This window comes from Aulonocara stuartgranti (genome assembly GCF_965226115.1).
Source record: "Aulonocara stuartgranti genome assembly, chromosome: 6".
NCBI lineage: Eukaryota > Metazoa > Chordata > Actinopteri > Cichliformes > Cichlidae > Aulonocara > Aulonocara stuartgranti.
In genome coordinates, this window is record NC_138944.1 from 21,430,388 (window position 1) to 21,455,883 (window position 25,496).

General features: G+C 42.4%; 1 protein-coding gene across 2 annotated transcripts in view; it reads left to right on the forward strand.

Annotated features, from left to right (window-relative positions):
- The first annotated feature begins 337 nt into the window (after positions 1-337).
- Positions 338-25,496, forward strand: part of ndst3 (N-deacetylase/N-sulfotransferase (heparan glucosaminyl) 3) — a 48,407-nt gene continuing 23,248 nt past the window's right edge. For both annotated transcript variants that reach the window (XM_082535408.1, XM_082535407.1), the window contains exons 1-6: positions 338-803; positions 2,536-3,837; positions 12,587-12,674; positions 14,988-15,142; positions 16,460-16,645; positions 22,992-23,120. In XM_082535408.1, the coding sequence (XP_082391534.1) occupies positions 2,839-3,837; positions 12,587-12,674; positions 14,988-15,142; positions 16,460-16,645; positions 22,992-23,120 (1,557 nt within the window). In that variant the 5' untranslated portion in view covers positions 338-803; positions 2,536-2,838. The remainder of the gene's footprint in view (positions 804-2,535; positions 3,838-12,586; positions 12,675-14,987; positions 15,143-16,459; positions 16,646-22,991; positions 23,121-25,496) is intronic.

A 25,496-nucleotide genomic window follows, 5' to 3' on the forward strand; every position in this document is an offset into this window, starting at 1 on the left:
GCTTTGAATAGTGATTATAAGACATTTCCCGGCACTGGTCATATTCTTTGTGACGCGAACCTGGCTGCAGTCTAAAGCGTTACTCCTTTCTTCTTATTCTTTCATCCTTGAGCACTATAACTTGTCCGATGAGAGCGAGAGAGAGTCGGTAAAAGCGCGCCATTAACTTGCACCGGTGCGTATCGGTGTGTGACATCCCTCATCCAACTAACACCAACTAAAGGGCCGTTGAGCTTTTACCGGGTCCGTGATCGCTGATGCCCGAGAAAAAGGCTGTTTGTGTCAATCAAACCGAGCCCCAACCCACCCCTCCTTCCTTTTCTATCTCCCACCTCCCTCTCTCTCTTTCTCTCTCTCCCTCCCCTAGCTCACCTCCACTCGTGTAGGCGCTCTTAAACCGCGGCGTTTACGCGCGGCAGCCAGTCGTTTACGGGCACCTCTTGCGTCTACGGATATCTACCAGCTAATCTCCACCTTAATAAGATGAGATAAAGGGACAAGTGAGCATAGCTCGCACCGAGAGAGGAGACAGCAGGGGGAGGGAGAGTAAGAGAGAGCGAAGAATGATGAAAGAGGGGAGGAGAGCGGATCATTCCGGCTGGCCGCCCCTACTGCTCTAGTGGAGGGGAGAGAGGGAGAGAGAGGGAGAGAAGGAGAGAGAGAGAGATGGCACAAAGCCTCAGCATCCGAAACACACGGGAGTGGTGCGCCACCGACACCGGAGCTCTGGACTCATCCGAAGCAGCGTTGCACACTCACCACTCCCCTCTCCCCGCACGGCGGTGCCTCGTGGTCGGTTAAAGGTAAGTGGGCGAATCGGTTCTTTAGATAAAGTCCAGCGTGAGAAAGCGGATTGGAAAACTCTTTTATTGCCTGCTGTTAAGTTTGAGTTAGCCTTTTTTCATTAAAGCTGCCTGAATCTGTGGTGCGTGCCACCTGCTTTTTTTTAAGAGGTATTGTTGTCTCCGTGGGTCCAACAGACGGAAGACTAAATTTGTGTTTTTTCTCCCACCCTCTTCAGCCTTCCTAATATAGGTAGAAGAACTACACTGTTAATCTAAAGCTTCTTTTTTGTCTTTCGGATTTTAAAGAAAGGTCGCAGATAAAAATATCATCAGTTATAAACCATCAACAGTTATTTTGTGACAAACACCAAAATTCCCTTCTTTTTTTTAGCTAAAAACTGCAGTTTTGAAAAATTCGAAGCTGCACAAACTTTTTGTTTCATATTAAAATTGACAAAATGTGCAAAGCAAGAGCTGTTTCCTATTGTTTTTCTTACTAACGACAACAGCGCATTAAGTTATTAAAAAAGGGGCGAAAACTTCCACATGAGCCGTCCAACTGTCCATGTTAATCCAATTCCAGCGCCCTCCTGTGGTTCCAACAGTGGGGCACATGCATGCATAGAGTAACAGGTTCAATCAGCTCAACCGTGCTGTTGAGAAACTCACCTGTCCCTAAGTCATAGGCGCTTCTTTATCCGCCTCTTACGCTCTGTTTCTAAGAGTATCCTCCGCATTTTTCACGCGGGTGTAACTTTTGAACACATTTATCAGAGCTACTACTCCTAATTCAAGTCCCAGTTAGGATGACATATATTTTTTTCAAGTAAATCATACAACTATCTTCTTCATGTTGGCGTAGAGATAAAAAGAATACATTTTCACATCATCCCTGTTTCATTTTCTGGTGTTATATTTAAAGCCCCCTTCCTCTGCGACCTTCTTGTTTCTCGTGTTCACTAAAAGCAAGGAAGACAGAAGGGTGGAGAACATGAGGAAAGACTATTGATATTCAAAGAGACAGAAGGAGAGAAGAAGAAGGGTGCAAAATGACAGAACTTGGATTGGAGGATGGGGGGGAGAAAGAGTAAGAGATGCTGTGGGATCTTTTTCTCTCCCTGGCTCCCGGCAAATACATTAAGATGCTAATCCTGGTCTTTTTTGTCTCTTTCTATAATTCATTGCATTTTTTTCCCCTCTCCGCTCTTTTTCTCTGTCTGTCTTATTCTTACGCTTTTCTCCCGCTCTTCATTTCCTCTGTACTGTCATGGACTCCCCCCAGATTAGTGCTCCTGGCTAAAGGATTCCGACTCTAATTTTGTGGTATTTCAGATGATTAGGCTCAGAAATGGGACAGAGGTGCACAGAGTTTGGCGCAATTAGATGTATTCTCAGTGGAACTTTATAGGAGTGATTAGTTGAGCCCATATCCACCTCCCTGCACAGCCATATTAACACACAACCAGCTGTTGTTTATTCGCGGGGATTGACTTTTGTGTTGTGTCTGTGCTTTTTTAACTGTGATGTTATTTGTGTGTGTGTGTGTGCCAGAGGTTGGCTAAGCCCTAAGGATGCGAGTTGTTTTCAATCAGCACAGTAGTTACCAGCTGTGCCCTCACATTCCCCAGGGTGGCACAACCAAGGTACACACACACCCGCAAGCAGGCACGCAGAGAACTAATGCATACTATTCAACCTTGCCCGGCAAATTCACTCTTTCTTCTTTTCTCCTTGTCCCCTTTCCCTGCAGATATTAATCATCGCCCACCTCCATCTGCGCACGTGATTCCACTACGAGGACTGGGAGTCGAGCACCTCGGCTACTTTGCTTCAATCAAGACCTTTGTTCCCTGACATCCGGCACAGCTCCCTTATCCGACTGCCATGGTGACATGACACACACCTGAGTGGCTTTGTGGGTTTGCTCCTGTCTCACGCCTAGTCAATCGCTCGGGTTTCCAGAAACGCTCTGTCTCCTGGACTTGCTCGCTAGACTTCAACAAACTACAAAAGACGTCACTTCTTCCTGCGCACGACCCCTCAACAGGTTGCAATGACTGTGGCCGTCCGATTCCGCCGCCATTTACGAAGGCTCTTGCTCTTATTGGCCTCCTGCTGTCTCGTCTCCCTGCTCCTCTCTGCCTATTTTCTCTTTACGAACTCCTCCCCTTCCATGCAGCTCGGACAATCCCCTGAGCCCGCCTGCTCCCAGCCGCTCTCCATGTCCCCGTATCGTCAGCTCCCGTACCCCTATCCTCCCAACCCTCCTCACACACATGTCTACACTGACCAAGTAGTTTTGGTACTGGTGGAGTCCCAGTACTCCCAGCTTGGCCAAGACATTGTAGCTATACTGGAGTCGGCACATTTCCAGTTCCGGATGGAGATTGCTTCAGGAAAGGGCGACCTTCCGCCACTTACAGAAAAGGGCCGTGGACGATTTTCGCTCATCATTTATGAGAATCTGTTAAAGTATGCAAATGCAGACACGTGGAACAGACAGCTGTTGCATCAGTACTGTACTGAGTATAGAGTGGGCATCATCGGTTTCTATCGCTCCACGGAAAACTCCCCATCTACTCTCAAACTGCGAGGACTACCACTGGTGCTTAGGACCAACCAGGCGCTTTGGGACTGTTGTGTGGTCTCTAGTTCACCTCTTCTGCACCTTACCAAACCCGGGACAGATCGAGGACCTTTACCCGGTGAAGACTGGACTTCATTCTCCTCTAATCACTCCACATACCAGGCGGTGCTGCACGCACGGGCTAAGGAGGGTGGAGGCGCAGGCAGCGGTGATAATTCAGGGCCTGGGTTCAGTCAAGGCCTCCAGGCCACAGTGGTACAGGACATGGGACTATACGATGGGGTGAGGAGAGTGCTTTTTGGCCAGGGACTGGCCTACTGGCTCCACAGACTCATCCTGGTGGATGCCATTTCCTACCTCACAGACAGGAAGCTTACTTTGGGTCTGGACCGGCACATACTGGTGGATATAGATGACATTTTTGTGGGGAAAGAAGGGACACGCATGAATGCCAAGGATGTGAAGGTATGATGGTGCTGGGGCACGCGTGTGTGTGTGTGAGATAATGTGAATTAGAGAGAGAAAGATAGGGATAAGGAGGATGAATTCATGTCGGGTCAGTTGAGTTGGATTAGATTTTTCATTCTGGTATCAACTTCTAAAAACAGTAATTGATGGCAGTGCAGCGGTGGAGATAAGGAGGTTTTTCCGATTGCACTGTAAGTCACCTCAGCAGAAGATTGTTCCAGGAGAGTATTTTAGAGGATTTTTTTTTTTTTAGCTCGGGCATGAGTGCTCTGAGGAGATATTTGGAGGAGCTTTTGTATGTGTGTAAGGCCCCTGTGTGTTTGTTGTATCAAGTGCATATTTGTTGGGGTACAACGAGAGGGTATTCTCAAATGGAGATTTAGCCAAAAGGGGCCATTTAAAGGAACAAAGATGTGGTGTGAAAGGGGGAAACAGGAGGGGTAAGAGAGAGAGGGGGAGAGAGAGAAAGAGAGGTAGTGAATGAGCCAGTCAAAAGATGAATGGCATTTATTCCTATTTCCCACGTTCCTCCTCTTAGGAAAACTAAAGGAGAGTCAGCCATGCAGCCTGCCTCTCAGGACAGCTATTGTTTCAAAACACACGCTTGCATGAACAAACACACACATACACACACGCACACACACACACACACACACACACACACACACATATATATATATATGCAGATAAAGAGCCGTGAACCTAAGTGATGTATGCGTGGCAAAGTAAAATATTTCCAAAGACTTAAAATGTTGAGTGAATGTAATATTTATGAGAGAAAAAGTATTTCATGTTTGCTGGAGGGTGGATAAATCTCCCCAGCAGGAGGAATTTTGTTTGAAATCATTGGTCACATTCTCCCAGTGCGTTCTCGCTCCGAGAGGTTCAAGCAAAATAAATTGTGTTTTGGGGGGTTTTCATGTATAGCAGTGTGTCGGTCCGTGCGACTGTCGGAGGTGTTTGTGTGTGCGTGTCGGGGGAGGACTCTAAGGAAGGTGAGATTTTTGCTGTTATGTGGTTACGTGCATGAGCTAAGAAGAGAAGAGTTTGCTCATCCCCCTGCAGTCACAGGATATATATACGTGATATAGAAATGTGTGTGTGTGTGTGGTTGGTTGCTTCCTGAATTACTGCTTTAGATTAGAATGTCACTTTCACCTGTCCTGTCAGGCACTGACAAAAAAATGAGGCACCTGTCCGTGGCGGAAATTTGGGCCGGAGATGAGAGGAATGGAGAGGGCTGAAAAAGCAGGAATGCAGTGTGTGGCGAAGTGGAGAGGAATTCCACCCTTGAATATAAAAAAGATGCTTCTATCCAAAAAGGATAAAAGAGTGCATATTCACACATGGTCACACACATGTACCTCCACGCAGCGACGCGGGCACACTCTCGCACACATTGCTGAGCGCATTTGCGCGTTCACAAAATGAACACACAAATGCTCCCTAGTTGGAGTTTTCATTTTAAGTCTGCCTGACTCTTCAGCTTTGTAGCATAAATATACATGAGGATGAACCAGTGCCATAACAGAAGGGCAGGGAGATGCGCACAGAGTAAGCGATGGAGAGGAGGAGATGGATAGATAGAGAGAGATAGGATCAGGAAAAAAAAGGGAGGGATGCCATTTGAAACACATTACCTCCATATTTCGACTCGTCTCTCTATACTTCAGGATAGTTGGCAATTGCAGACAGGAAAGCTCAAGGAAAAGATCAAAAAGGAAAATAGTTTGAGGGCGGGAGGGGGGAGGTAGAGAAAGTTAGAGCGCTGCGCCCAAGGGAAGAGCTAGAAGCTAACTTTGCATTTTCAGAGAAACAAAATGCTGAAGGGAAATGAGAAATCAGAAGGGAGGAAGTAAGGGAGCAGGAATATGATGATTTGTAGCAGCTGTCCCCTCAGAGATGGACAGCCTCGGGTGAAGTTGTCAGATTACAGTATGAGTAAGGCAACTTACCACATGCACCAGCAGCCACAACATTAAAACCACTGACAAATAAGCGAATAACTTTAATCACGTCGTCACAATGCCGTGTTTTTGCTGGGAAACCTTGGGTGTTGACATTCAGCAGCAGCGGCCTACCCCAGCGGGGGTAAAGTGCACACTGCAAAAAGTGGTCCAGTTAAAAAATGACAAAAAAGAAAAAACACAAAGGTGTTGAGCCAGCCAGCAAAAATCGACAGAGCATCTGCAGAATGAGCCAGAACAATCCCGACTGACAGAGGCAAACCTGCTCTTATGTGTTGAAGCCGTTTTTTTGGAGGCAATATTAGGTGATGTTAGGGCTTTAACATTCATAATGATGTGATCCACCCATTCATTTCCCCTGTTTTCTGCTACGTCTGTCACGGTGCAGAGACAGAGTAGTAAAAGCTGTTGCTTAGATTTCAGATGGGCTCTTAAAAACAAGCCCGTCCCTTCGAGCAGGATGTCACTGAAAAGCTGTTGAAAGGGATGACTCATATTAGATGACCCTGTGCGTAATATACATCTGGCTTTGTGTGAAGGTGACAGCTGAAAAAGATGAAAACTAGCAGAATTCGGCAAAATCATTTTAATCACAAAAGCGAGCTGTCTGCCAAGGTCTGATGGAGATAGCTTTATGGAGTAAAATATGTAAATTGTTGTTGATTCAATTTGGGTCAGAAGTGACCGACTGATGACTGTGATGATATTAAAGGGCGTTTTTATCTCCCGTAATCAAGCGGCTCGAAGGTCTGTCCAAGCATTTTTTTTTTTCATATTTCATAATGGTTTCATTCAACCATGTGACATCTGACAGATGATATGAAAAAATAAATGAAAGATACCACAATAACTACTTTTGAAGGACAAATACAATCCTCCCCGGTGCTTTGAAGGCAGCTTATGTTCAACATCGCAGCAAAGTATGTAACACGGAATGTTATCGATCAATTAGTGGAACAAGATGTTTGCAGGAGCAGTGCTCGAAATCCCTTTTTACCTCTGCAGAGCCAGCATTCAGTCTCATGTTCTCTCCGAGAGGAGACTGGAGTGAGACAGAGAGAGAGAGACCAATTAAAATGCCACCCTCCTTCTCTCTGCACTCGTCATTAGTCTCACCCCACGAGTTCATCTGGTGACAAACAATACCTACACCCCCCTCCCTTTCTGTCTGCACACAGACTTACACACACAGCTGTATTTCCTCTATTAAAATGATTCACAGGGAGGCACCCCACGGATGACATTTCTCAAAATGAGGAATGATGCCAGTCAAAAGCTCCCATCAATGATACTTGTGCCAGTGGTTGTGTTTTTTAATTCATGCGTGTAGGTTTTCTCCTCTCCTCCGCCTCAGAGTGGTCCTGAGGGAGGTGTCAGATCCTCATCTTCAGATCTCTCTTTATCACCTCCACCTTTCCACCCTTCCACCTCCTCCTCCTCCACACACCTTCCTCCTCGCCTGAGTCATTGATCACTATCTCTGGCCTATCTGTATTCCTCTCTAAGCCTCTCTCTCGACTCCCTTCTCGTTCTCTTCCTCTCCAAGGTGTTTTCTGTAGTGGCATCATCAAGTTTAGAAGAAACACTAGTGTAAACATGCATCTTGCTTGTGGATTCAGATGCCATGACATGCACACTCTTTCAGAACACGGGGCTGCAGTCATCTGAAAAAGATTGTTTTGGATTGTTGTGATTTGCACGGTTGCCTCATGCCAACACAGAACTTTTCTGTGTTGCATAAACTCTCCCCTCATATTCTTATGCGTATATATTCAATTGTCCAGCGCTAGAAATGTCATCATATCTTAGGAAACTGCCCACAGTTTGCCATGTTTTATGTACCCCCAGTCCACATCTTGCACTTGTAAGAAACAAATAGTTGAGTAAATAAGATTAAATTGTGTTTACGGAAACAGAACCAGGCAATTCTTTTTTGCCATTTTCATGATTTTTTTTTTCAATTTAGCGAGTCAAATAGTTGCCACTTTCATGTGGCCTAATAAACCGTAAAGTACCATCTTGTCTGTAAGATTGAATAGAAGGCCCGGTTTTTGCAGCGTTCCCTGACACAGGGCCGAAAACAATGTGCAGCACGCCAGTTTCAAATAAATAAATGAGCTAAAGTCTTTTATTTTAAAATATCCTTATAATCGCTTTGATTTAACCTTAAATTGAAAACAAAAATGGCATTACACAAAATGAGCAATATACAGATTTCAGTGAAGGTTTTTGGCTTAGTTGTCTCTAATTTATTGTGCAATCCAATTTCTAGTTAATCTTTAGACCCAATTAAGTATGATGCACATTTGCAACTTAAGTCAATCAAACTAAGCTCTTTCCATATCCGTTTGCCAGTTTGCCAAATGCTGTTACGTAACTAATGAATTAAAAAAGACATAAACAGTGGATGAAAAATTAAACAACAACAAAAAAATCAGTGCAGAGCCAAGGAGATTCGAGAAAGAGGATTGATTAGGGTCTTTTGTTACAACAGGCACACAAAGCTCTTTGTTTTTGTCTGTGCTACAATCATTTAAAGCACGTACCCTTTAGGTAAATGACAACATTGCAGGTGGGAAAGAAGAAAAAGAAATTATATAGAGGATGCCAGAGGAGAGCGGGATAACGCTTCCAGCATGATGCATCCTGACATCTGCTCTCACTCATCCCCCCGATCAGGGCGAGAGAAATGATCACAGCCAACCCTGCAGAGAACTTTTGCAGATATGCTATTAGGGAAATGAATTTGCAAGATTAAATTGTCTTTATTTAATTATTTTTTAAGACAGTCACCAGTGTTGTAAAGAGTACTGCAAAGAAAGCATTTACCTATTAAAAAAAACATATATGCATATATATCTTTATAACTCATTTGGTTTAATTAACAGTTGTTGTCAGTGCTCTAGTTTTACTCCAATTAAACTCTAAGAATGTGGCCGCGGGCCATTATTTTCTCCCACAAAATGAGGCAGGTTTTGCAGTCACTGCAATCACTGAAACTCAAACTCCTTGAGGGGCTGCCAAGTAGAATTTAGCGTGAGTATGGCGATGCCAAAGCAATCACAAGTACCTTGGAAACGTAAATGCAAGTGAATAGATGATTTAGTAAAAATGCTTCAATATAATAGGCTACACTGACTTGAATCTGACAAGTGAGCGTGGAAGTGGAATAGGGACGGGAAGAGTGAGCGAAGGGAAGGCTGGCATTAACTAGTGCGGTTTTCTTTCTGCTCATCAAATAGAGATGCCTGACCCAGTTAAATCTGCTGGTCTAGTGTTAACATTACACGCACATACAGTGTAGGCACAAAGCACTCATGTAGATGAATCAAGAACTTTGACCCGCTTCGTTTTCGCAGAGGAATTAAAACTCGATAAGTGTTCCTCTCTTGTTTGTTGTTTCTCTCGCCTTCGAATTTACTTGTGTGTTAAAAAAAATTCGACTTAAAATAAGTTATTTTATAATTGCTCTTATTATTTTAGATATCCCAGTGAGCCTTAGAGCTGTGGAAAGGAAAAGGAACGGGAGAAAAAGAAGCAGTGCAAATGCAAGAATGACAGAATGGGGATATGGTGAAGAGGTGGTTGCTGTAAAGGGTTTTTGAAAGGCAGTGAGTGCCAGCTGTCCAGATGCCTGTCTACCATCTGTTTGAACTCCAACATCTAGCTGGCAACTCTTCCTCCACACACACATGAAAGTACACGCGCCGACGCACACTACCGCTCGCACATACACAGAAACAACTGGCATCGCTTCTGACACTAGCAGTGTTAGGAAGCAGTGGGATTGGGCACAGAAATTAGGGCTATTGCTCGACCGCTAATCCCAGTGTGTGCGTTTACCTTCATCGCTCGGATTGGAAGGATCTCTCGCGCCCTGCATAGTCCTGCCTCCCAACTCTCACTTTGCCTACCAGAGAGAATCACTTTTGGCCAATTTCAAAACTATTCTCAGGATCCAGCAGACACTCGGGCTCTGTTTTTTTCAGCTCCGCTAAGAAAACCAGCACAAGGAGACGTCTCTGTCCCTCTGAGAGGCAGAATTAAAGGAAGGAAGTGAACTCCCTTTATTATTATTATTTTATTTATTGCTCACCATGTACCCACGCTTCTCCCTGCTCATACCTGCACATACTTTAGTGGTTCATAAACTCTGAGAAGCTGGGTCTAATTTGAAAGCAGTAAACAGCAATCGTTCACCGAGCGCACTGAGTTCTTTTTTTTTGGTTGGTTTTTTTCTGATTAGTGTCTGCTGTGTTTTGTTTTGCTTTGCTATCACCGAGGCATTAACAAAACACTCTGTCTTCTTTGTTTCTTTTCAGCTTTCTTTATTAATTTCCCACCAAAATCTAGCTTTTGAATGGATTTGGAAAGCCACTCGAGAACTGACGCACGGTTGAGAACCCTGTCTCAGTTATTTGTTGCTGGTAAAGGTTTTTTTGTAATTGCCGAGAGTTTTGAAAAGAAAAAAAGAAAAAAAGATCACCCTGTCAGTTGCTTCTCTGATGTTTACAATGTGAGAGTTGGCTCCTGAATAGCAGCTTCTTTGATGCAACAATTTGTCAACATCACATTGTCCCTTTCACAGCGCTTCATGTCAGAATAATCCTTTTCATGAGGACTCAAATTAGAATCCCCAAAAAATGGAACATCAAAAAAAGAGTTTAAAAACACATTCTGTTCACAATTATGCTGCGACACAGTAAAAGTATGTGTCGAGTCAGAAATGGGAGGAAAATATTTAGTGAGACACAGGTTTACCCTTATGCGGGTCTAATCTTTCAGAAGACCTGCATGTAAAGGGTTTCAAAAGCAAAGGAGAAGAGCGATGAGCACTGGTGTTAGTGATTATCCAGCTCTAAAGTTTATCCTTCCACAGATAGGTTCCTTTTTACTTCCCTCTAGATAAGAGAAAACCGTGAGATCCTGAAGTATCTGCACACAAAACTGTCTTTGAGGTCTCTACAGAAGTAAAACACAAGACGAGGACTGGAAGACAGTCGGGTCATCACGCTTCAGTCTCTATCTTACCAGACATGACCCCTTCAGGCCTCCAGAGCAGAGGGATAAAGTCCCAAAAATCCATACGATGAAACAGAGATGCCATGATGCTGACTTTCATAGCCAAACATGCTAAAAGCAGCAAACATTTTCTTTGTGACTCTTCTGTTTCCTCTGTGGATGTTTGGTAACAGAATACAAATGAGACGTTCAAACTAATATACCGCACACTTGGACACACACCTACGCCGAGTCTCACAGTTATCTACACACGCGTTAATAATACATTTTGACCAAGTGCATCAGGCAGTGTAGATTGAGTTACCATGCAAAGCACTCAGCTACAAACTTAATTTAATTCTTAAGTCTTTCTATCCACACGTTGGCTCGCGTGTGCATGTGTGCGTAAGATATAGAGGGTGTCATAGCAGAGTAGACAGGGGATCAGATTAGGGAGTTGTGCACATCTGTCAGCATGCAGCCATCTTCAGCACCATTAGATTAGAGTTAATGAAGACACTCCACGCATGTGTCTGTGTATTTGTTGGTTTGAGAGACACACTCAAATAAGAGAGGGGAAAACGGAGCGCGGGAGTGGGGAAGACTGCCTGGAACCAATTCCTTGCTCTCAGTTCAGCTGTGCTCAGGTCTCGTAAATCACGGAGGGTTCCTGGGGATCGATTAAAAGCGGCATGACAAAGATTGGTAGTGGAGACGTGGAGCTTATAGCCCAACGGAAAGACCCAGCAGACTGAGATATAAAGAGAATTACAAGAGTTTTAAGTATAAACAAAATATTTGCGGGTGCAAATGGCGAGGAAGTGCAACGATAGCAAGAAGAGTGTGAGAGCGCGGGGGAGGGAGCAGGGGTAGAGGGCTATAGAAAGGGAGAGTGAGCGCTCTTTCCTCCATGGTGCTTTATCCTTCCTTTCAAATTAGAGCAGCCCTGTCTCCTGAGAATGTGACATTTTCACGGAGCAAGCGAGGGAGAGATGGAGTTTGAGAGAAGGGTGGGAGGGGTGGAAGACAAATGGGGAAGGGGGGCAGAGAGGCAGCTGCAGGTTCTCACAAGTGGGAAGATGGAAAAATAGAAGGAGAAAGGGAGACAGAGAGAGGCAGCAGGGATATTCAGGGTTTCACTTGGTAATGTTAGGGATGGATGGAAACAGTGATCAGAAGGGAGGAGATTGTGTGTGTGTGTGTGTGTGTGTGTGTGTGTGTGTGTGTGTGTGTGTGTGTGTGTGTGTGTGTGTATTGGGGTGGGGGTATTAGTCCACCCTCCAGAGGCTACTAATGCACTGACCTTCATTAACTTGCATTACTGTCGGTGTGTGTGTGTGTGTGTGCAGAGTGTGCGACTCTCTTTAGTTAACACTCATTACAGAGTCTTTGTTTAAAGGCCAGTAAACTAATGAAGTCATTAAATAAGTGAGGAAAATCCTGATTCGAGCACTGAAACTAGAGATTGCAGAAACTTTAAGTACGGGAACGGAAGACTTGTGCATGTAGAAAACAAAAGAGGAGACTCTAATAATGAGACACAGTGCAAGAGCACATTGGTGACTGCTTCCATTGAGCAGCCATAGTTTAAGTACTGACATGAGCATACGGCCATCCTGGCAGCTGTCGAAGGAACAAGTGCTCACTTAAATATACATCACAGAAACACAAGATCTAAAACCAATTTGTATGTGTAGACTCGCTGGGGAGAAATAAACATATTGCTTTTATTTTGCATCTGTCTATCTGTCTGTCTGACTGTCTGTCTGTGTTTACAGGCTCTCCTTGATACTCAGAAGCAGCTTCGTTCTCAGATCTCCAACTTTACCTTTAATCTGGGCTTCTCTGGGAAGTTCTACCACACAGGTGGGTTTTCTCATGTTTTTCTATCTAACCTTTGCAAAATAATTTAAATAATTTAAATATGATGAATACAAAAAATGATGTGTACATACTTAAGAGAATCAAATAAGCCTTTATTGTCGTTGTACATGTACAATGAAATTGTGGGTGCTCCACACCAACTATTCCTCTCCCCACCCAACCAGTCGCGGCAGATGGCCGCTCCTCCCTGAGCCTGTTTCCGCTGGAGGTTTTCTCCTGTTGAAAGGCAGTTTTTCTATACATGAATCAACATGACACAAATACATCTTTATAGTTTAATTAATATTCCACTAAGGTGACTCTAAGAAAGGGAAACTTATTGCAGAGAAGTATAAACTACACTGTTTTGGTACAGTTAGCAGCTGCAATGAACCAATGAATACAAACCCTTTCATCACCATTTTAGGACTTGGACACCAAATAGTTTGGTATTTTTATGATAAGCCTTAGTGACTTTATAAAGAATACTGCAAAAATGTAGGCATAATGTGGAGTAACAAGTGTTCAGTCACAAAGAAGAAATGTGAAGGATTTATTTGAAACTTCAAATGAATGCAAAATGATGCATGTGTAACTATATGCATCAGAACACAGAAAACAGTCTCAGAACATACCACCAAGTACTGTGTAGTCCACTAAAATCACACTACTTACATTTAGCAAACACTTTATTAGGTACGCCTGTTGAACTACTCGCTAATGCAAATATCTAATCAACCAATCATATGTCAGTAACTCAAAGCATTTAGCCATGTAGACATGGTCAAGACAGCCTGCTGAAGTTCAAACTGAGCATCACAATATGGAAGAAAGACAACTGAATGTGGATCTCAGTGCTCCAGAACACCTTTGGGATGTAGTGGAAGGGGAAATTTGAATAAGCAGCTGACAGCATCACGCAGTTGCTGTCGTGTCAGCACGAAGAAAAATCTCTGAGGAATATTTCCAGCGCTTTCCTGAATCTATGACACAAACTATTCTTAAGGCAATAGAGGGTCCAACCCAGTACTAGCAAGGTGTAACTAATAAAGTGACCAGTGGGTGTATTTGTATAGTATATCCTTGTGTCTAATTAGCAGTGACATGGCATGTAGCTGTGGCTATTGAGAACATGTGTTTATTTTTACGAGCACTGACAGTGTGTTGCTGGCCTTGCTCTTTCAAAAATATTTGAAATAAGTTTGAAGTGATTTGATTGAGAACACTAATGCAATACTGGACAGTATTCAGGAAAGTGAGAGATGAAGGGTACTGACACACAAAAGTACACACGGTTTTAACAAGCTGTGGCATTCAAATGAGAACTGCTTCGACACACTAACAAATACTTTTAGCGTTGAAATACGAATATCAGTGAAGCTCGTGTAAAATTACAGCAGTGTGCATAAAAATAATGAGAAAGCCTGATGTCGGTGGGGAAATGCGTTACTGATTTGGGAACTGCGTTAAGAACAGTGAGAATGACGTTTCTGGTGTGAGAGTTGCACCAAAGCGATTTAGAAAAACTGTAATTTTCGAAATTATGGCCATAGTTAGAGACCAACAATCAGAATATGCATTTGGGAATAGCTACCGTATAATTTTCAAGTAGCTGGCATATGACGAATGCACCTCAGTTTCTTAGTTCGATCCACGTATGACAGGTCACACCTGTTTGCAAAGCATCAGGATGGTGACAGGCTTTAGGATGGGACTAACCAACAGAACAGGGTAGCTACATCCATCCTTTACATACAGGAATAACGTGACCCACATGGTTCTAATTATAATTATAGTGTGCATATGTTATCACATCATCACTAAAACCAATATATGTTATTTAATAGCTTTAGATTTAAAGTTGCACAGTAACACATTTAACACATTTATGAGGTTATGACATACTGCATTGGATCCTCCGCTGCCTTCTGGCTCCAAGGACAGTGCTTATTGATTTTCTACTTAAATTGTCTAAATCTGCAGTAAGAGAATGAAGGTGTAGGATTCACTGGAAAAGAAAAATCGAGGTGAGGCCGAACATGATTATAATTAGAAGAAATCTGATGCAGACTAGAACACATCTCCATCGCATCTGTTATTGCTATGGCATCATCTCCATGGTATCGGACTACCATATTTAGTAACACAACCTTAAGACAATTGGGTTGCATAGTGATTCTTATCTAACCCTGCACCAGCAGGAAGCTATGGATAGCACTCATTTGGATGTAATCTGAATCTGCCTGTTGTTGTAAAGTGCTTAATGCTTTATTTCTCCTTTTGCCCTGTTCTGTTTGTGCGTTTTTGTGAGCGTAGGCACAGCAGAGGAGGACGAGGGAGACGATCTGCTACTGAAGTATGTAGATGAGTTCTGGTGGTTCCCCCACATGTGGAGCCACATGCAGCCTCACCTCTTCCACAATGAGTCCTCACTGCTGGAGCAGATGGTCCTCAACAAAGAGTTTGCTCTGGTGAGATGGATGGGCAAGCACGCACACATATTTCTTTCACCGTCTCTGTCAGTGTGGTTTTCGTCTTGTGGGTCCTTGATCATACGAATTTCCCAAGACTGCACTTTTTTCAAGGGCATCTATGTTGACGTGTGGGGCTGAAAATGAAGCCATTGCAAAACTGCAGTTCCTTGCGTGGCCACATGAGGCTGGATTCAAAAGCGAGTCAGTGCCGAAAGATTATTCCCGTGATAAATTGCTCAACTTTAGAGCACATGTAAACATTTTTACAGCCACTTTCAGTCCCTATAGATAATTTCCCTTTTTATGCCAACTTTGCGGGGAATTACATTTTTATAAGTCACCAGTTTGAATTGTTTTCATGCTTAAAATCATGCAATAATATAGGTGTGTCTGGATTTAATAAATTGGAGTCATTAAAAAGTGTATTGGACGTTTTGGTGCCTTTTTCATATTGCGATTTGACATCAAACACGATAACATATGCCATGTAAACTGTGCTATTTTATGTTTGATGATATATTTACAAATGTTTGGGGAGATTACACTTCCTGCTAAACAAATTAGTTGCATATGGGCATGTTTTAACAGACTGAGACTTGGTTGGGGCGCAGCAGCGAAGGAACAATTTTGCTTCCGACAGACAAATAAAATGTAATATCCCTGCTGGGAATGATGCACTTATTTTAAAAGACACCTGAGTCCTATTTAATGTCTCCTGGTTAATCTGAAGCCCTCAAGGTTGAGTGCTTTTTGTTGCTCTGCACTGCTTTATTTTGTCTGCTTTGTTAGTACCTGTGTGTATGTGTTTGTGTTTGTGTGAGCGAGCAAAAAATGATTTGTATGACCGTGCTGGAATTCGTTGTCACACACGCGAGACAACGAGGAGGGGTTGGTTCATGCTGTTGAAGGTGAGCGTGAACATAAAGTCTGATCACTAGCCTCTGCTGTACACACACACACACACATGCACACTTCACTCCTTCATCCCCTTTGGCCGCCGATGCTTAGCTTTGACAGTGTGTGTAGGTGTGTGTCAGAGCAAAGGACAACACCATCAGTCTTCGGGATGCACCCGGCAACCATCCACCCTCACACACACGCACACATGCTCGTACAAACTATAGATTTTTTTTAATTTCCAACCCGAAGGCCAGCATCATAACAAACACGGTACAAGGCACGTGCTTCATCTGCAAGGTCAGGCTGTTTATGTGCTACAAAGTCCTTTGTTTGGGAGCTGCAAGCATGCCATTATTTCTTTGTTTATGTGTATAAACCTCATTTTTCGTGTCTTTGCACGTCTCCTCTCTCCAGAACCACAACATCCCAGTGGATATGGGCTACGCTGTGGCCCCTCACCACTCGGGTGTCTACCCGGTCCACCTGCAGCTGTATGAGGCTTGGAAACGTGTGTGGAACATTCGGGTCACCAGCACTGAAGAGTACCCCCACCTCAAACCTGCCCGCTACCGTAAGGGCTTCATCCACAACAGCATAATGGTGAGGAGATGACGCAGGCGATCAGCTTCACATTCAGCACATACATGCAAATGCATCCCTCCTTGCTCATGTGGATAAATACACATTGATTAATTGACATATTGCTGCAAATGCATGAAAACCAATTAGGCTCTTCCCATCTACCTGTTAGATATTTATAGCTGAACATGCCTCGTTTTGTGTGCAGCTAAATGCCAACCCCCCCGCTCCAAAAAACAGGCTGTCAAATATCTCATTTCAAAACATGTTTTTTTTTCCTGAAAACATATTTCTGATTATTTCATTATTTTATATTTTCCCTGCTGTTTCTTTCTCCTTTTTTTTTTTTTTTTTTGCTATTTTCATCTTCTCTCAGGCTAGAAGTAGTAGTCATTAAGCTTGTTGTTGCGCAGCTCTGTGTTGTGGCGGGTTCCTCTTTGATAGAAGTCAGAGCTGGTGCTGTGTGCAGACATGTTTTTAATAAAACACTTTGGCCTGGCAGACCATGCATAGATGTGCATTTTCTAGTGCTGTGTGACGCTGCCGATTTTGGTATCGATCCGATACTAAGTAAACACAGGGCCAGGATGGCCAATAACGATACTTTTAACTTATAAAGGCAAGTTATCTAGAGGAGATCAGTGTGTCATAACTTTTGCGATGAATCATCATCAATTTGGAAATTCTGAACATATTTTAATGACCACTAAATTACTGTGATTTTTAATTTCAACAAAAGTACAACAAAACAAATCAAACACATCTTTCAGTTTTTCGTGTATTTTTTAAACTGTAAATGTAAATGTGCCCGTCTCTAAAGGAATTTGGTTCGTGTAATAGTCTATAAATAAAACAGATGTGACAGTCAACACAAAAAGGTTCAGATATTTTTCATAGAGCACATTAGAGGTATAGTTTTCATCTTTCAAAAAGTAATTAATTTAACACAATTCAGTTAGAGTTACAACAAAGTATCGATCATATCGTGCTAGCATAGATCCAATACCAGTATTGGTGTCGGTACTATCAATATTTCGATTGATCTGCCCACCTCTAGCATATTCTGACAAAAGCTGGTGAGTCAGGTTGGCCAGATAAAATGATGACTCTTCTCTGAAGATGTTATTCTGTGGGACTGACTCTAGCACTCAAGGCACATTAACAAGTGTCCTTCCCTGCAGATGAAAAAAAATAAAGAAATAAATATTAGATCTCTGACTGGAATTAAAACAACAGATTCTAAATTTGTGGAGCAGCTGAACTTAAAAAAAGCTTAAATCTGTTTGAATGTTTTGCTTTGTGGCTCTGTTCTTTTATCCTGCTTTGCAAAAACCCGCACGACTCCCGTCTGTGTTTAAATAAGTCTTTGCTGAATAGTAAATTGCGTGATGATTGTTTCTTGCGGCCCCCTAAACAAAAAATCAATGATGCTGTGCATGGTGTGTAACCTCTCTGTGTACGCAGAGGTGTATGTGATATGAATTCTTTGACCTTGTCTCACCGCATGCTCAGCTTCACGTTAATTTAACATTTAATGGCTTCCCAGTGCAGTCGACGGGCTGGGCTTTTCTTTAGGTTTATTTTCTATATGTGCAGGATGTACCGCAGACTAAAAAGGTTTGGTAATGAGAGCATTTTTAGCACTTTTATGCTCCAATAAATAATTCATCAGTCGCCATTTGAGACGACAATAGAATAAAACTTTTGTCACCCATTTCACCTAAGCAAATTGCCTTCATCCCTCCCCCCCCCTCTTTTCTTCATTCACTTGTCAGTCAGGCTCTTTGTCAGTGTGCACAACAGTTCCCCTATTGACAAAAGAACCAATCACATCTGACACCAAAATTACCGGTCCGTGTTGTTCTGTCATATAAGGGTCTCGAACAAACAATTTGAACAGACAGCTATGTCAATTTTCTAATCAGTCCCTGAAGTCTACTTTTATTTTCTCATGACAGCATCATAAAAGACATCGACGTAATCCTACTTCCTCTCATTACAATGGCACGCTCACTTTTTGACAGGCTATAATAAGTTATTGTGCGTGATCAATAGTAAGGATTTATGAAAACTTATGAATCAATGAATTCAATAAAGAGAAAAGCAAAACATGAGGGGGGAAAAAGCGGATACATACCTGTTAAACAATTTTACGAAACAACACATCGCAAAGAAAGATGGAAAAGAAGAAAAGCCACAAATAAAATTGTTTGTGTTTTATGTCAGAAGAACTTGAAAAGCTGCTGACAGAAAAACTGAAACAATTTCAGATGCTCAGAAACAAAACAAAGAGATTTCCGTGCTTACAGCTGACAGGAGTGATATCGCTGTCCAAGCGTTGCCTTTGAAACACTTGTTCCTTTTGTCTTTCAAACCTAAGTGAAGGCTGTAATGACACACTTTTGAATAGTGAAACAAACTTGTTTTGTGTTTTCTCAGTTGGAAATATTCATCCACATTGACAGTGGGCAAGGACATATGCAAATTAGATATATTCAGCTGAGCTCAGGCAGGAAATGAAGGGACTGATTTCCTGATCGTGTTGCTTCCACAAAATCAGACCGCGGACCGATGGACTCGCCCGTCACTGCTAAGTACAGACTCTGCATTTACATGTTGGAGGAAATGGTATTTTAAAAAAAACATGTGGTGACATTGCCTCCGGCATCCTACACTAAACGCAGGTCTGTGAATCAGAATAATCTGCCACTGGTGATCTACGAGGTAACCCAAACATGCTGTGACTAAATCACTCCTATAGAAGCCTTCAAAACAATGCACATTAATCGTATAATATATTTAAAAAAGCTCAATTTAACCTCATTAACACTGTGTTTAAAGGAAGTAGTATTATTGGATGTCTTAAAATGTTCATTTTGATGAACTTGCCCAGCTTTTGGTTTTTGGAAAAACACAGTTTAAAAAATTTATCTCGCCTCGAGGTGAATTTATTAGCTGTTCTGAAGCTTTTTTTCATAATGTAAAGTACTTGCATTTACATAGCGCTTTTCTAGCCCTACACCCCACTCAAAGCACTGCAGACTACAAGTCTTTTATCCACAGAAGACTATTCTGTGCATTTAAAGCACTTCCATGGCCATACCTCACGTCCATCCAATCAGCCAGTTTGCCTAACATGCATGTCTTTGGGAGTGTGGGAGGATGCTGGAGTACCCGGAGGTAACCTACTGTACTGGAGGAACATCAAAGCTCCTCACAGAAAGGCTCCAGCCTGGGCTCAAACCGCTGCCCCGACACGCCACCCATGCACCCGTGTCACACGAGCTTCATCAAGATCTTTATTAAGATCAAGTGATGTGACTGAAAGCTACACGACAGCTACTTAGGCGACATTACTGTGGTGACATCAAACTGTGTTTAAAGTGTAACCAGTGTGTTGAAAAGGCCCATCTCTCGCTCCAAGACATTGCACGCTACACTGACTAAATAGCAAAGGGAGGCCAGAAAAAACAAAACAAAATCAGAGCATAGCTCACGGAGGCAGAACAGTTTTTCTGAGAGGCAGCTTGTGTGGTGGTTCATGTGTGTATAAATGTGCACCTCCACGCGAGTTAAAAATGAAGTTTCGAATGAGCTCACCATAAATTAGCTGATGAACTTTAAGATTCTGATGCTTCATCTCGCTTCCCGACCTATTGTCTTGCTATTCTGGGACATCACTCACATCCTTCCCGTTGTCTTTACCTTTCACATTTTTCACTTCCAATTTTTCCCGCAATTTCTGTCGATTAATCTCTTTCTCCTCTGCCTCTCGCTCCATCTTTGTTTGTTCCGAGGAGGACAGGAAGTTGTCTTAAGGCTGTAAAATCGGCGTGCGCGTGTGTCTCTGTCAGCAGATTGAGAGCCACCCACTGGACCCACAGTATCAGAACAAATCACACTGAGATATGGGGCTGTGCTGCGTGTGTGTCTGCGTGTTTGTGTGTATGCATGCGCGTGCAGATGTGCAAACATGCATACTTGTGTGTGTGTGTGTGTGTGTGCATTTCTTTTTAAAATGTACTATATCATTTTGAGCTATAGCTCTGTGGATAATTGGTTTGGTGAAATAGTGCTGAGTGTCTGTGGCTCTGGTGGCCTTCTCTCTCACTCTCTCCGGTTCCATCTCTCTTTCTCTCTCTCCCTCTTTCTCTTTTTGACTCTGCAGTGTTTTATAGATAAACCAATATCTGTGCTTCCAGCCTTTTACTCTCTATTTCACACAGAGAAGTGCTTCACAAGAAGTTAATGCACTTATTTTGAAAGACCCTTTCTCTTGTCTTGTCTTGTCTTGTCTTGTCTTGTCTTCTCTTCTCTTCTCTTCATTTAATCATTTAATGGACTAATTAAAAGACATTTAGTTTATCAACCATTAAAACCCTCGATCTGGCAACCTCTCATTTTCCCCCATTGTTCCATATCTCCGCAGGAAAATCATTTAAATTAACAGAAATAATGTTTGTTTGCATGAACAGTCTAACTTCTAGTACTTCTTTTGGGGGTGAAAAAAACAGTCTTTACTCAGTTCAGTTTTCTGACGTTTTGGACCAGTTTTTGTATGTAGGTTCCTAGCTACACAGTTTGTACAGGGTGTGGGGTGTTTTTATTATGTATTTTTATGGCCAAAGGTGCACAGTGCACCTGCTTGAGGTGGGGTTAAAAGTAATCTGTTATCATCTCCTCCTGCTTCAGTAAACAGCAAGTTACCAAAATACCAAACAGGTGCAGGTGAGGTGAAAAAAACTGAACAGTGCCTGAGGAAGATTTAACTAATCACCAATGCCTTGTGCTGCACACCTGCATGAAAACAAGGTCTCTGTTGCTTTGGTGAAGACATCTCGGCTGGATAGCACTTTAGGACACACAGCTCAAGCGCACTTGATGCAGGGGGTGGTGTTTCTTTTGACACCATTAATTGGGCTCTGATAAACCTTTTTCACAGTCGGCATGTTGACTTGTCATTACGAGGAAAGTAAAGGTAGAGCTAAGAACCTAATAATAATAATAATAATAATAATGGCTCTATTATGGCTACGTTCCAGTTAGCCAGCACGGACAATACCAAAGGGCCTGGAAGTGGAACACCTGAATTGAATAAAACCATTAGTAATTACGCCTTTCCTTTTAATCCTACGCCAAGTCAAAGCGCTAGTTGTGAATAAGGTCTGTTGAACTGCGCAAGACTGTGACTTGAGCCATCTGCAGATGTACGCAGTTAACAATGCCATATGCTGTGTGACACATCAGAATGACCTGCTCAGATGTCTGCATTTTCTGTTTGGATAACGCCACACAGACACACAGCTGCACATTTAATCTTACCATCATTTAATCTTTACATCCGTCATCCGAGTCATTGCTGTTATTTTTTACGCCATCTTTGTACCTGGTTTGTTTGTATGTTGCATTTGAAATGGATGAGTGATCTGTAGTTTAAAAAAGAAGCTCACATAGGACCAGCTGTTGTAGCTTTTCGATTTCAAATCATTGCATCACGTTGGTTTCATATGCCTCTTAAATGGGAATTCCCTCACTTTAACAAGGTGTGATCACAGGAATATTGAGATCACACCATATTACAAAAATATATATATAAAGTGCTTTACGGTTTGATATTGGATAAACTGCTTAAAGAGATGTCATATGAAGATTACAAGTCTGAAAATGAAAACCAGGTCACCAGATGTCTGTAGCTTGCTCCTCATCTGTGCTTGAAGCCAGAGGCTCAAGGCTACATTAGCCTCTACAAAAAATCAGAACTATTTTGCTGTCACTTTTTTCTGATGCTCTGTGAAAACTGTAAGCCCAAATTCACCCATTAGTCATTATTATAGTGGTCAGAGTGAATTCAACATTTTGTAGTTTTTTTTTAACATCAATATAGCCTAAATGCTGCACTAAAGGTATCCAAAACTTCATTGAGAAAAGGTTCACACAACATCTCCACCCAAGATTTGCATGCAAACCTGGAAGTTTTCTATACATTGATTTGGGCGAGTACCCTCCGAAAATATGTATTTAGCACAAAAATGCATTTATTTTTTTTTGACCAGCATTGTTGTGCCATGTTTTCATGGTGCAGTGTTAGTTATATAATTAACAGAATGACCCAAGTAGTGTCAGAGTTTCTTTATTTTGCCAGTAAACTGACTTACACATACATCCAGTTCTCAACATAAAAACCACTGAAAAAGGAGCTGGGAATACTGAACGAGTGAGCCCAGGAGTCTAACAAGGCTAGAGATGTCCCAATGTCATTATTATTGCCATGAATTAGTGCTGGATAATGATATTTGTCTTATTTATTCGCACTTTTGACTTAAAATGAAAATATATCATATGTCTGTGTCTGTGTTTTTGTGTGTAGGTGCTGCCTCGCCAAACGTGTGGCTTGTTTACTCACACCATCTACTATAAGGAATACCCCGGAGGACCAAAAGAACTGGACAAAAGCATCCGTGGGGGAGAGCTGTTTCTCACCGTGCTGCTCAACCCAGTGAGTCAGAGAAAACACGCCCACAATCAAACACACAACTTCTCATGCAAATGGATATAGGGAGGGAAAGACAGCACTTTAGTTAGGTTTTTTTTTTCACCTTATAGAACCAACAGGGCTTCCTGCTCTCGCTCTAAAGGTAGCTTCCTCTCTGTCTGGTTCATTCTGTTTTATTTTTGCTGTGTGTGTCTGTCTGTCTCTGTTCCTGTCAGGGGCTGCTTCTCACTGTGGAGCTGTGTTCATCTCCCCACTTTAAATTAGGTCTCACCACAGGGGGGTTGCTGTCTCACACACACACACACACACACGGGCGTGCATGCACGCACACTCCGCGCACGCATCCTCCCCCTCTCACTTACCCCTGCTGTGTATGTCAGCTCAACTCGATTTTGCTTTGAATTAAGGAACAAAATTAGGTTTTGGTGGCAGTTAAGATACTCATCCATGTGCACATCCTCACGAGTGCACGCACTCACACAAGAGAAATTCACAGGAATTGTCCCCAAACAATCTCTTTCTCTCTCCGCCTCTGTCTCAAGCCACACGAGCGTGCACGTGCACAGACGCACACAGCGACGCTCATAGACCAGCAGTAGGCTCTACTGAAGTGTCAGGTAGGGGAGCGCTGAACTAGAGGAGCTGTCAGAACTCACCGAACATCAGAGAGTCAAGTGCGGCTCCGTACAACAACCCAATCTGCCTCTTTTTTTTCTGTCTCTGCACCGCTTTGTCTCCGTCTGTCTTTCTTTTTTCTTGCTCAGGTTTTCTTTCTTCTTTTCTTTTCTTTCCTTCTTTTTGTCTCATTTTCTCTGTTTTTCCTCAGTACTTCCCGTTTTCTTCTTTTAAGCACAAAGTCTGAAGTGTTTTAAAAGGAAATAATGCACGACGTTTCCATTGCAATAATTGCTGCTCTGCTCTCAAATGACACTTAATAGGAATCAGTATGTATTGAGTTCTACATAATTTTTATAATTGCTTTGAATCAGGTAAGTCTCCAGCAAACATGAAGTGTTTTACATTTCCCCTTGCAGCAACAATAGCTTTCTAATAATAGACAAAACTAGGTGGTTGGCACGGAACAAATACTAGAGGGAGCACAATTTTTTCTGTCTAACCAGCATCGTGATTAGGGGCGCTGCTTGTTATGTATTGTTACGATGAGTGAGACAGATTGTATTAATATACTGAGTTAGCAGGAAAAGTGTAGCAGCAGAAAGGGTCACCTGTGGCTCTAAAAGTATGGCCACTTTGAACATGTCACATCAGTCATGTTAATTACATGCTATTTAGCAAGAGCCTGTCTAATTCATGCCATGGCTTAAATTGGAGCCCAATTGATTCAGGACTTTTGGGTTTGATGCTGAGAAATCTTTTCTGTTCTGTGAAGACATCACTCCTCACCTGCATCCACACCTCAATTTGGCTCTATTGTTTCTGTCATGCCCAGTTGTGATGCTACTCTTCTACGTGGTGCAGACATACTGCTGTAAATACTGCAGACTATAGAGTTGGGACTGCTGTACTGGACAAACTATGTGTTGACATCCCCCCGAGCATCTTTTATTGCATTGCTTTCTGTCAAAAGAAAAGGATAGCGGTAAATGCTGGATAATGCAAACAGTGGCACGAGTATGTCTGTGATAAGCCAACATCAGCTGAGTGATATATGGGCTGGCTCCAGCTTATAAATTCGACTTTTCCCTGATATCTGTGAAATTGAACTGCTTAGGAATCTATGATGATGCCAAGAAAGTACCTGGTGCTTGTTTTTATTAGTTTCAGTGTTAGTTTTACTCTTTTTAATTATTATTGAATGGAGGGCATATGTCAGAGGCAAGATTTAGAACAATCAGTGCAGGTATTACAATAGAATAGAATAGAATTCAACTTTATTGTCACTGCACATGTCACAGGTACAGGGCAACGAAATGCAGTTTGCACCCATCCAGAAGTGCTTTAGCCATGATATAGATATATTACAAATATATATAACAATAATATAGATATGTAAGTATATTACAGAAATGGCTCTATTATGGTATGTTATAATGTACACGGTATGAAGTACGTTATGAATATGCTATAACTATAAGTATGTACAGGCTGTAGTGAGTACAAGCTATGTACAGTTTCATAGATCGTCCACAGGCTCCTAGCACAACCTAGGACTCGAATGAAGCCGAGAGGTGACCGGGCCTTTGCATCCGTGGCACCTAGACTCTGGAATAACCTCCCTGTTCATAGTCGTACTGCCGAGTCGATCTAGTCTTTTAAATCACGTCTTAAAACTTATTTTTTTTACTTTGGCTTTTGATTCTGTCTAGTTGGCTGGTCTAGCTTGTTGTGTTGTTACCTATTGTTTGTTGTCCTCTTTTA